Here is a 13447-nt window from a genome sequence, read left to right as displayed (position 1 = left end):
TTAAAATGGAACACAGCAAATGGCCAATAAAATTAAAAAATAAATTTAATGAAATATTTGGAGCAGGGATATTGTTCCTCTAAATGACTGGGGGGGGTTACATGAGTTGTTTTTCTTCTGCAGCTGATCACACTGGTTGCATCTTTATTCAAGACAAAGTCCCAAAAGATTTATAGGGAACTTGAGAAAGTTTGTCTTTTAAAGCGACAGTTCACCCCTGTATACACATACGTACAGGCCAATGGAAAACTATGTCTATTGGACGCTGGGGTGAGCTGTCCCTTTAAAGTGTATTGAGCAGCGGACTTTCCCTGCTTCTTTGCTGGATCTCCGCCCACACTAAACGCTCAAATCTGCCACTGGATGCAAACCGGACCTAAAACAGTCCCGCCCACTGGTGGATAACTTGTGTTAAACACAGCTGCAAGCCACTCAGTGGGAGGTCATCCACTGAAGGAGACACGCGGGACGGCTGTGATTTGGGTACTACAGTGGAGATGCTGTAATCCGGAGACAAGCGCTCTCAGAAACTTTCTCACTCTAAAAGCGTCCACGATGTGGAAACCTGTGTGGGTATCAAAAGGCCTCCTCGGCTCCGCGGGACCTCGCGCTGCTGCCGCCGCGGTCACCTGTCTGCTGGTGACCGGGATGCTGGTAGTGACTGGCGGACACCCAAACTGCAGAGTCCCGGAGGAGCTTCCAGCCGCGGGTACGAGCGGAAAAGTTTTCTCAGCATATTTCAGCAAACTGACCCGGGAGAGAAGAGCGGTGAGCGGCCCCCCGCGGAGCAGCGATCCAACCGGTCCGGTGGAGCGTCTCTCCCCGGCTGATCTGTTCATAGCGGTAAAAACCACCGGCAGGTATCACCGGCAGAGACTGGAGCTTCTTTTGGACACCTGGATATCCAGGAACATGCCACAGGTAGGTTTGATGGCCCACCTGTTACTCAGAAACGGGCCAGCTTCTCTTCACATCATGACGACAGGATTTTGTCTTAAGCACTTCGGTTTCAGCCCTTCGGTAGTCTGTATACTTGTGTTTCTAGCACCCTTTAGTTTCAGGTCAACTCACTAAAGGCACAATTGGGGAAGGCGTGTCCTAAAGGTTTCATACACCGAAGGCTGCGATTGCCATTTACATCCCCAAGTCTTTGTGTGAGTCCGGGACAGGCTGGACTGGGACAAAATAACATGGCCCTGGAAATGTGGGTCTAGGCGGCCACACAGCACGTGACAATTAAAAGCCAAGTTTTAGTTATTAGTAGTTGCTCATGGTCAAAGTAGCCATTCGTTTTACATGAATCCTTTATATTCGGCCCACTAGGAAAATGCCCCTGTAACCCAGATTATCAGTCCTGCCCTGAACCGCACTCACGGCTCTTTGATGCTCCAGGCAGGGAGCTGTAAAACGGAGATGGGTCCTTCTGTAATGTATGAGATGGAGATCAGAGGGCAAACAGGCTGATCACACTGCTGCTGATGTGCTGACACGATACAGCTACAGGCAGGCCTAATGACATGAGCCAATTCTGATCATTTTTTTCTTTGTCTCTGCGATAACATTAACATGAAAGAGCTGCGCATTTAATCTTATCGATTTTATTTATATAGCATCAAATCACAACAACAGCTGCCTCGCCTTACTTTGTAAGGTAACTATCTTACAGTAATAGAGAGAAAACAGAACAAACACCAACAGTGAGATGATCCCCTATAAGCAAGTACTTTGGCGACCTTGGGAAGGAAAAACTCATTTTTAACAGGAAGAAACCTCCACATTCTGCCTTGGTGGTCGGGGCTTAAGGGGAGGAAGACAACTTACTTTGCAGATTTTTTTTTTTTTAAGTCTTTTGAGATGAATTATTTCAAATTATCATCAGGATTCAACATGAAACTGTGCTTGCAGCTGAATTTTAACCTCAAGCTACCCAAACAAGATGTTTTTGTCTCTTGTGCTATAAATGTTTTCACTCAGACTGTGTGCACAAGACTAATCATCAACTAATCATTTTCATGTTCTGAAAAAAATAAGTCTTCAGATTTTTTTGTAATTGTGTCTATTTAAAAAAAAAAATGAAAACGACTACAAAATATTTTTCAACTTTCTCCCAAATGAGTCATTAATGAATTGGCCGATCACTACAGTTTCCTTTCTAAACGTTAGTCCTGTGATGAGGATTTAGAAGTGCTGGAGTTTTAGGGAGAGGCTGGTACAGGAGGAGTTTCAGTGCCTCACAGATAAATATTTAAGATCAAACAGGACGAGCAGACAGCTTTTTGGTCTGAGGTGCGGTGGTGAGTGAGTCAAGGATGAATCCCTTGCTATAAAACACATGGGCCAGCGGTTGAGTGCACCCAGCAGCTTCAAAGCTCGTAATCAAAGGCAGACGTGACTGCGGATCATGCGATCATCCATTTAAACCTCAGTGTTTGAGGGGATGAAGCTCATTCGAGTTCAGTGCTACACCCAGACTGTTGACATGTAAATACAGTTTATGTGGAAATTGGCGTGTGCGTATGGGGCATAATCGTGCATTAGCTCTCACAGTCAGGTGTTTGTAACCCTACCTGTTTCCCAGACACACCTCTGTACTGTAACATTGCTGAGTAATGGAAACACGCACAGTCAGAGACCTTCACAAACGCACACATACCCTGGGAACTCGAAGGATTTCTCATGGGAAGTTACAAACGTGTCTGATCACGAGGATAAACACGCGCGCACTCCACCACACACACTGACTGGCTTTTGCTGCTTTTTTTTTTTTTTTTTTCTCCCTGGGTTGCCAGCCCAACTCCTGGCAACCTACCCCCACCTCCCAAAAAGCAAAAAAGGTCTACATTTTCTCCTCCTCCCCCCGCGCTGCTGCCTTCTTAGACTGGCTCAGGCGTGCACTGGTTTGTCATAGAACGCACTCTTACGCAGGCGTTCTGATGCAGAAGCTGACTCTGGGGGCTTAAGAGGCTCAGAGTGGAAAAAAAGACTGACAGAATCTCACAGCTGGCTGGAGTGTTGTTTTTTTTGGGGGTCAGTCACATTTACTCTCTTGATCACGTAGTACTTAAAGCAAAGATTTGTTGATATATTCATGCTGCATGTCAGGAGGGAATAAACTGACTCAAGAACAAGGAAAGAGCCTGGAAACAAAGAGCCTATAAGATGCAAAGACTTGAATTTATTTTGTCAAATGAAAAAAGTGTGCAGTACATGATAGATTTGTGGAGGGTACACAACGCAGTGCTATGATGGGTTTTGCTATTTAGTGTCCTAGGAAGTCCTTTGCATTCAGTTTGTGGCTGGAGGTTGCAGCAGACTTTGGACATCTGCCCTGCTGCCAGGTCTGGACCGCAGCATCCTCTCGCATCAAGTATTCATCTGTCCGCTGGCAGAGCAAGAAACTTCTTGGCAACTTTTGTGGAGAAGTTCTGTAGACTTCAAGGAAAGCTGTAGCACTAACAGCATTTAAATGATCTTTAGCTGCTAAATGATTTCGCTGCAGCTCTTTGTCCTCTTACCATCGAAATGCAGTAGAATCTTTTTGTTCTATGTAGGAGTTTTGGGGACTTCAGATGTTAAGTTTCTAACGCCTCACTCGAACATAGACAATAAAGTCATAAACGAACCATGAAGAATTCTCTTTATGAACAACAATGAAAGGAAAACGGAGAGACAGATTAAATCCACTCAATCGGAGATTCCTGAAACAAACTGTCTGCCAAGTACAGTGATGACCTTATGTATTAGATACTTGCACTTGCCACACTTGTTTACCCTAAATTTGATATTGAGAAATTGGGTGATTTTCATGGACTTCTATTCAATAGAGTCGCCCCCTGCTGGCCATGAGAAAGAATGTCCCTTTTCAGACCCACAGTCTGTATTTAGCTTTAACATATTAGCACAACAAGCTAGGTGTTAGCGTTTAGCTCTATACGCCCTTTTTCTTTTTGGGGGGTTTCAGTTTTTTTCATCAGTTGGCTCTTTAACACTTTAACTGCTTTTATGCTGGACTGAGCTGACAGGATGTAAAATCATCAGATACCTTGTGTAAACGGCCGGCTGCATCATCCTACAATGGGGGAACTAATGATGTGATCCCCTGCTGAATTTGTAAGTTTGCTCACTTACAAATTCAGCAGGGGATCACATCATTACTTCTACCCCTGAACATTTGCGGGGACTAAATATGACAACTCTTTACCCCCCCCAGGACCTATAAACGGGTTCAGAATTACTCCCAACAGTGGGCACATTATACCTGCGATTTTTTTCATTTCAAACACATTGTCCTGGAACAAAAAAAGCCAAAACAACAGACTATTTAGAGACTTGTATGTTTGGTTTTTTTTTACTTCCTGTGGAGGGTTACGAGGTCTGCACAGCTTCCTGAGTGCACAGTGACCCTCAACCCTGTCACTCACCACATTAACGCTCACACAGACGCGCAGCGAGGGGGTCGAAGCCAGCTGCTGCGCTGCTGATAGACGGGAGGCTTACCTTTGGCCTGGCGCTCAGTCAGCACAGCGTCGGCGCTGCTTACTGCTGCTTCGTGGAAACGGGATGAGTCTCACCTGAAATCACAAATGTGATCTGTGAAATGCTGATGCAGTCATCACCTGCGTGGTTGCTGTTTTTCTTTCTGTGCTACTCAGGAAAGATTACTGAAATAATATGACCGCCGTCGTGTTTTGTTTGTTTTTTTCTTTGTTCCACAGACATACGTGTTCACTGATGGGGAGGATGAGAAGCTGAGGAAAAGAATAGGTGAGACACACACACACATATGCGCACACGCACACAAACACACACAGCAGTTTTGCTGAGTAGCTGCAGTCTTATCTACAGTGTGCGAGGCAGGAAATCAGGGACCAGGCTGCTGACTGGGCAGTAATGTTTCCACAAAGTGCAGGAAGTCACTTCAGTTTAATCAACAGGCCTTTCCTCCTCTTACTCATGGAATTGTTCATCTTTCAATCAGTTATTCTTCTCATTGTATTGCACAGTGCAGAAATGTGTAATTGGGGTGTTTTTTATAAGGGTGTTTTGAAGCAGTCAGGATATAATGAAATCCAATACTTAAACAGCTCCACTGCTTAAGTCGAGGCTGCCTCGATCATTGATTTCTGCTTCTTATTGATCATCAGGAGCTCACCTGATCAACACCAACTGCTCGCAGGCACACAATCGTCAGGCGCTGTCCTGTAAAATGTCTCTGGAGTATGACGCTTTTATCAGCTCTGGGAAGAAGTAAGGCGCAACCCACACCACACTGCACCACACACCCACATACACAGTTTACTAACCCACAGCATTGTTATGTCGCAGGTGGTTCTGTCACGTTGATGATGATAACTACCTGAACACAGGCTCCCTGCTGAAACTCTTGTCTCAGTACAGCCACACACAGGACGTTTACATTGGGCGGCCCAGCCTGGAGCGACCGATAGAGGCCACGGAGAGGCCCGGCACTGACGAAATGGTAATTTGGCATGATTTCGTAGAACAGTTTTACCTTAAAATTGAAATATTGAATGTTTTAGGTTTGTAACTATGCAGGCTTGCGCCTTTTTGTTCCTTCTTCTCTCTCATGTTTTCTTTCTTTCTACTCCTGGCTCTCTTTGACGTCACAGACGGACGGGAGTACGGTGGCCCCGAGAGGTCAAACAGACTGTAACATAAGAAAACACCAGCAAATAGAAAAAATGCTGCAAAAGCGCACTAAACACAACAGGAGCTGAATGAAAAGAAGTAGAAAAAAACGATCTCGCAGTAACGTGATGGAACAGCTGCGGAAGTGACAGAAACCAAAACATGGGAAGGGTCACACTGAGACACGCTTAAGGTGGAGGATTCATCAGTGTTTTCAGGGAGAAAAAGATACTGTGTGTGGGGTTATTTTTTATTTTTTTTAATTGCATGATTCATATAATCGTGTCAATATGTTTGTAATTAGCCAGATACTGTTAGCTTGTCACTTCCCCAGCTGTTCTCATGTTATCGTCTCCCCAAAAACACTTCAGTTGTGTTCTGTGGGGGTTTGTTAGCGTTTATCTTGCCTATTTGCTGCTGTTGTAAGTGTTTGACTGATCAGGGCCACCGTACAGCAGCCCCTTCCACTAGCTGTTTGAGAGGGGCAACCAATAAGAATAAAGCTGGTTTAAAGTTAGTTGGAAGGCAGCGACAACAGCTTGTTTCAGACACTGGGACACGCAAAGCTACTCTAGAATAAAAACATGAAGCTGAAACAATTATCACACAATGGTCCTAAGATTGTTTATCGACATTCAGAAATTTGCAAAAGTGGAAAATGAATAAATTAATAAGAGAGGAAGTGGACAGTCCATTTATATTCATGCTGTGTGTGTGTGTGTGTGTGTGTAGAAGCAAGTGCGTTTCTGGTTTGCCACCGGAGGAGCAGGGTTCTGTCTGAGCCGTGGCCTCTCCCTGAAGATGAAACCTTGGGCAAGGTATGCCCTCACTTAAGATGAATTTGTTTTTTTGTTTTTTTTAAATTAATTTATTTATTTTTGTTTCAGCCTCAGGTCTCATCTACTGATTCTTTCCTTCTCTGTTCTAGCGATGGCACTTTCATGACCACAGCTGAGCACATCCGCCTCCCTGATGACTGCACGGTTGGTTACATCGTGGAGGCGCTGCTCGGCGTGAGCCTCATCCGCTCAGGGCTGTTTCACTCCCACCTGGAGAATCTGGGACTGGTGTCAGACATACACAACCAGGTACACACGTCCACACAAAGACTCATTGTGACGCCAAAGAAACGAAAAGGGCAGATGAGGAGACATCTTGCACAAAGACCAATCACAGTTTTAAAGAGCGTGATTAAGATCTGCATCAGAATTTGAGGATCTCTCCCTTTTGCTCAGTTTCACAAACTTTGCCTTGGTGGCTTTTGCTCACAGACAAACTAACAAGCCTCATATATGTCGCCCTCCCATCAGGTCACTCTCAGCTATGGCACAGTGGACCACAGCAGGAACACTGTTAACGTGAAAGGCCCGTTTACTATAGAAGAAGATCCCACCAGGTAAATTTTCTGTGTCAACGTGTGACCATATGTTGTCAAAAACATTCGCTTGTCTGCCTTCTCACACACGTACATGAGGGATTATTATGTCAGCACATCATATTAACAGCGTCAACTCTTCTGGGAAAACTTTCCGCAAAGCATAAGAGTGCGTTTATGGGAATCTTTGATCATTCTTCCAGAATCTCATTTGTGAGGTCAGATCCTGATGTTGGATGAGGCCTGGCTCGCATCCATTTTATCCCAGAAGTGTTTTATCAGGTTAAGGTCAGAACTCTGTGCAGGCCAGTCAAGTCCTTCCACACCAACCTCACTCATCCACATCTCGTTTTGTATACTGGTGCGCAGTCATGTTAGGGGTCATCCCCAAACGGTTCCCACAAAGTTGGGAGCACAAAATTATCCAAAAATCTCTTGGTATGTTGAAGCATTAAGAGTTCCTTTCACTGGAAAGGCTTGGCCAAGCCCAACTCCAATCCCCCTCTACCATACTTTACACTTGGCCCTGGAAGTGATTGACAACGGCGTTGGTAGTTTAGTTTGTTTCCTTATGTAATGTTGAGCACAGGACACAACGGTGTAATTGTTTGATCTCTAAAATAGTCAGTAAAAAATCAAAAGGTCACCTTCACTGTGATTATTTACAGTTCAAGGACCGTAGCACATCCAAGCAAAGCAAAACAAAAGGCTGGAGAACATTAAGGGGATTCCTTCCCTTCTTTCCCCCCTCCCTTGGCTCTTTGGCCAGTAATTATATTGTTGTGTATTGAATTGAGGTAATTCTCTTTATTTATCTACTTTGTTAGCAGGTGCTGATGGCAGTGTGCCTAGATGGTGGGAGGTAATGAGATAAGCTCGCTGTGAGCCACTGGCGGCTAATGGAGGGGAATAGAAAATCAGTAAAGCCTGCAATAGTTTTTTATTCTTTATTTTTTTCATTTATTTTTTTAAATCTATTCATCGTAATCCCACAGCTGCTTTGGCAGTCTGCTTTCAAATATAGTTTTCATACATGTGTAGTAAGCTTTATGTAAGCACTTGTGGTGCATGTTTTACTACAAGTTTCCTGGCTTTGTCCTCTGTCTGTCTGTGTGCGTGCGTGTGTGACTGATTGTATCCACGGCCTTATTTTGAAATCCCCAGTTGGCAGCTTCCAGGCATTGTCGCACTCATTTCCCCCCTCTCTCTCAGATTTAGGTCTGTCCATTGTCTGCTGTACCCAGACACTCCTTGGTGCCCTGGCCCCTGGCGACTTTAACACCCATCTAGAGACAAAAGAGGGAGGAAGGGATGGACCGATGGGGGAGAAAACGTAAATATCTGCCGAGTCCCGCCGCTCCCGACTCCGGAGAATGTCTCGAGGCAGTTGGGAGATTTGTGTTTGCCTCTCTACAACTCAACTAGAAGACAGGCTTTTTAGGACACTTGAACTCTGACCCAGTGTGTAAAAGTCACGTGTCTTTTACGTGGAAAACTGATGGAGATTGACTTTTTTTTTTTTTTTGCCAAGCTGTGCTAACTGACGGCTTATTGTGCCTTCATACTCGCAATGCTGACCCCGACAGTATGAATTTTATTTATCTGACTCTGCAGTAATGCAAAAGGCCTTCAAAATGTCAAAGTCAAAGATGCTTTTCTCCTTCAAGCAGGGCTTTTTAAAGTCTGTATGTTGGTCTGACTACATGGATTTATAACACATTTTATGATCATAAGATCGCATTCATCCTCTGAGAACAGGGAATGCCAACGCCAGCTTACTCATAGCAAACTCTCAGCTATTTTAGTTTCAAGTTTATCAGGCCTGGAGCGACGATTCAGGCACGCACCTCAAGGCCTGAACTTTTGCCGACATAACCCAGGGAAGCTGCAGTCAGATCGGCTGATCCTTAGCATGCCGGTTCACGAACACGAGAGTCTGCGTGATGTGTGATTGCGCCTGTGGAAGAATGCCGAGCAGGTATTAGTCTATTGAAGTCACGATGAGTCATGCCTTCTGCACACTCTGAGGCGGATTTTCTCCTGCTGCGTGCTACACGAGAAAGGGCAAATTTGGACAATGTGTCGATCTGATTTCACCAGTGTTATCTGGAGTTTGTGTGCAAGATATGACACAGTCTGAAAGTAGAGAGATGCTCAGTACCAGTAGCGCCGCTCCATTAGGACTTTTATAGACTTGGCCCCACTTGGATCTAAACTGCTGCATAGTGTAGCCTGTCCTGCTTTCCTTTGAGCATCCTCTCTCTTCTTTCAAGAGATTTTTTTTTTACAGCAGAGAATGTATATCACTGCATTTCCCCATCATGAAGGAAAAAAAAAACCACGTGTCCATAGTGTTAAAACAATGTGGGGTTTTTTTTTTTTTTTTTTAACATCAGTGTTCAATATAAACCCCATTCTTGGGTGTATATATTTTAGAACTTCACGTTTTTCTCTTATTTTTGCTGTTTGCAGTTTGTCATTTGATTAAAAGACTAAAAGGAACAGTCTGACATTTTGGGGAAATGACTTTCTTCTCTTGTTTGTGCCTGGCTACTCTGTCGTATGATGTAATGTCAGTCTTCTCATTTAATTCTCCAAGAAAACAATCAGATTCCCCAAAATGTCAAACTGTCCTTTACAAAAACTTCTTTGTAAAGGTTGTTATTGATGCAAATGGAAGGAACATGACTGCACTGCTTCGAAAATGTTTTTGTTTTTGAGCATTGACTCATGTTGAGTCGTCTTGATGTCTTTCTGTGTGTTGAAGGAAGTTTGTGCAATTAAAAGTCCACCCCCGCCCCTCCCCACGTGAATGTGTATATATAATAACTGTTGCTCCTGAAGCAGAAAGGCTCTCTCCAGTATCTGGACTGTATGGTTATAATTAAAGTGTTTTATCAATCAGCTGTTTGTTCTCTTTACTCAATTGCTTATTGGCGAATTCTCCAATCACAAACAAGTTGGAGTGATAAAAATTGCACATGCAAATACACTCACACTTCTTACATGAAAAGAAATCTGCCGTTTGTTTGAAGAAGTCTTTGAGCTATGAAGAAAAATGCACTTTGACCTTTCACCTTTTTTTACTTGTTCATGAATCTATGGGTTTCTGTCTGGCGGGACTTCTCCTCCGCACTCATAACCCTCTGACATTTCCCTCACACATTCACACTAACAGTCCTCTTATCTGATCAAGCCACGCAGAAGGGCCTGCAAGAGATAAAGGCAGAACCCAAAGATTAGCTGTGTGTGTGTGTGTGTGTGTGTGTGTGTGTGTGTGTGCGTGCGTGCGTGCTCTCTCCCGCTGTGAACCCACCGGTGTCAGGCTGTGTTAACCATGAGGAAAACTTAGCCAGTGAATAAAAATCACTTTGGGCTTTCACACTCATCTGAGTGGACAGCGACACCTGCTGGCTGTATGTGTAACTGCGCTGCATTTCAAGGTCAGACGTCTTTTTATCCGCCTAACACTGTAGGTTTTAGCTCCACCATCAAGCCTGTGAGATCCAAAATTTGTCTTTCTCAAGATTAAATTTTAAACAACGCAATTACAAATTAAATTGCGCTGATTATTAAGTAATCATTCCCCTTATTTAATCCAGAATCCAGAATCCAGACATTATTGCAAAATAAAAAGTAAGCCGAAAGTTTTGTCCTCTCATGAATTTTGTCTAAAGCATTAAACGTGCGGCCTGTTTGGTATGTCTAAACTGTACATGGCATATTTTATTATGGATGGTAGATTCTCAGTGCCACTTCTCTCAAAACACTGAACTTGTAAATGTAGCAATGATATTGTTAGTCTCTGCTTCCTGCTCAAAGTAATCTGCATCGTCTGGAGTCTCATGAATGCATGAATCGTGCTTGCTGCTACTTCTGCGCACAAGTCTGAAAACGCTCTATCAACCACTAGGTGGAGAAGTGGCCATGACAGTCCTCTTATTGAGGCGTAAACTTGCTGTTTATTAATATACTAGGCTAAATGTATCTTATACTATTCTCCTAGGTTTCATTAATCATCAGTAAAAACTGCTGCTCTTAATCTGTAAGAATCTAGAGGTCATAGAGCGACCAAACAAATCATTCGCCATGCAAATGTAGCTCTATAGAGATTCAAGCTTCACATCAGCTGCACTCATTATTGTAATATCTACACTGTCAAGATTAATGGAAGTAGCTCTCTCTGTTCATTGACATCGGTCCAGTCGCTTTTATTTTCCTCTTGATGTGATTTGTACTGGTATTCATTTTGATGGTGCAGGAGAAGATGCTGGTAAATAGCATCCCATCAATAATGAAATGATGGAGTCTGCCAAATTAAATGGCTGTAAAAACCAATATTTCAGTGTCACTGAAGAGATTCCAGCACTTTTAAAACATTTGCAATATCAGCTTACAGTAAAGACGCTCATCCGCCACTTTATTAGATAAACTTGTTCAGCTGGTCGTCAGTGCGAACGTCTAATCAGTCAAGGAAATGACAGCAAATCAATCCATTAAGGCACTAAGATTGTTCAAACTTGGGATGGGGAAGAAAGGTGATTTAAGTGACTTTGAATGTAGCAGATGGACTGCTTTGAGAATTTCAGAAACTGATGATCGACTTGAATTTTCCCAAACCACCATCTGTAGGATTTATTAAGAATGGTCCTAAAGAGAGAAAATATTCAGTGAGTGGTATTTCTCTGGGTGGAAACGCCTTGTTAATGCCAGAGGGCAGAGGAGAATGGCTAAAGCTTTGAGCTGATAATAGCAACAGTAACGCAAATAACCATGCAGAAGAGCATCTCTGCATCGGCAGAAGACCACACCACTCCTCTCAGATAAGAACAGGAAGTTGAGACATTTAGTGTGAAAAAAACATGAAAGCAACCCACGTCACAAAGCTCACATGATCTCAAAATGGTTTCTCGCACATAACGACAAGTTCACTGCACTCAAATGGCCTCTGCAGTCAGCAGTCTCAGTCCAGTAGAGCAGCTTTACGATGTGGTGGAACAGATTTCCATCCTGGATGTGCAGCAGAGAAATTTGCAGCAACTGTGTAATGTTGTCATGTCAATGTTTGCAGCACCTTGTTAAATCTGTGTTAAACCTGGTAAAACCTTCAGGGAACAGGGTGATAAGAAAAAAAAAAACAGACGCAACGGTCTTCATCAGTACGTTAAAGTTGCTTTAATTTCTTTTTTTAAAACATTTATTCCAGGCTGAATGATATCATTACCACAGTTTTGACATGTATATCATTAATATCTTAGTTAAACCATCAGAAAATAAAAACAGCCATAGAAAACATTGTTTGTCTGTCACATCTGAACAGTCGTGCATTTGAAGTCCTGTAATTACCACACGGAGAAGCGCCCACTCGTTACTGACTCTTACTGGGCTCTTCCCACCCGTCACGACATACTGTACCAGAGCAGCCAAATCACAGACAGCACTGGCACAGAACTTCAAACGCAGCACTGCGTCAGGTGCGCGGACGACACTGTAATAGTCTTATTAAAACAGTTGCAAGACAGAGAGTCATTCACCATTAATAAGAGAGGAAAAACGCTGCTCTTGCCTTTATTATCCTACAAAACAGCTAGCTATTATTTTATCTTTAAAGTCTGATTTTTACAAGACAGCGAAACACTTAAAAAAAGAAAAAAGAAGAAGAAGAAGACATGTCGTGATATGAAGAGTGCTGTAAGAGTTTAAAAACATTATGAAAGGCCATTAATCAGTGACTAGTCCCACAGATCTTAACACTGTTTGCATCCATGGTGCAATAAAACATTGTAAAAGTACTAGACCATAGGTAGCATTGTTACCATAACATGGACGTTTCCTTCCTAGTAAAATCACACATGTAAGATTGTCTCGCTAATACGAGAAGTGGTCATCGATTAATAAGACAGTATTAAAATGCTGTACAGGATTGGGTGGTGCAACAGCGTACGGGAGTTCAGGGTGGTCGACTACAGAATTGGGGGTTTCTCTTTAATTCGGTTACTACCTACTACATCACCCATAATGCACGGGGTTATCAGCATGGTGGAGGGGGACGTGCTGCTACTATCGCTCTAGATATGAATGTAAACAGGATAAAAGTAGGGAAAGATGGGCTTTAAAGAATACTGCAGTATGTATGGAAGGTGTGTGTCAGTAAAGCACAAAGTGTGTATGTGTGTGTCCGTTAACGTGTGTGCAACGTCAGTATAGGAATGACTCGGGCTAGATAGGCCAGCCTTTGCTTGCTTTGCCAGTCACTTAATCACTACTCACACAGAGTAACAGTGACATAGAGCAACGGCCAATCACGTCGCAGTGATGTCACACACACGCGGGTTCACGACTACTGTGTTTGGATTTTTTTATATACTGTACACAGAGTGGGAGGGGAAAAAGCCACTGGCAGTGACCCAGGCAGTGAGTTTT

The 13447-nt window shown here is 43.3% G+C and overlaps 1 protein-coding gene across 1 annotated transcript; it reads left to right on the top strand.

Annotated features, from left to right (window-relative positions):
- Positions 1-383: 383 nt before the first annotated feature.
- On the top strand, positions 384-9928 carry LOC113024500 (beta-1,3-N-acetylglucosaminyltransferase lunatic fringe-like). The gene is made up of 8 exons (XM_026171648.2): positions 384-921; positions 4716-4764; positions 5145-5247; positions 5326-5479; positions 6382-6467; positions 6578-6737; positions 6960-7045; positions 8237-9928. The coding sequence occupies exons 1-8, from the start codon at positions 556-558 to the stop codon at positions 8301-8303; spliced, it is 1071 nt and encodes a 356-aa protein (XP_026027433.1). The 5' UTR covers positions 384-555; the 3' UTR covers positions 8304-9928.
- The last annotated feature ends 3519 nt before the right edge of the window (positions 9929-13447 follow it).

The sequence above is a fragment of the Astatotilapia calliptera genome, chromosome 6 (genome assembly GCF_964374335.1).
Source record: "Astatotilapia calliptera chromosome 6, fAstCal68.1, whole genome shotgun sequence".
Taxonomy (NCBI): domain Eukaryota; kingdom Metazoa; phylum Chordata; class Actinopteri; order Cichliformes; family Cichlidae; genus Astatotilapia; species Astatotilapia calliptera.
The sequence above is the reverse complement of the archived record's forward strand: the minus strand, read 5'-3'. Positions and strand labels throughout refer to the sequence as shown.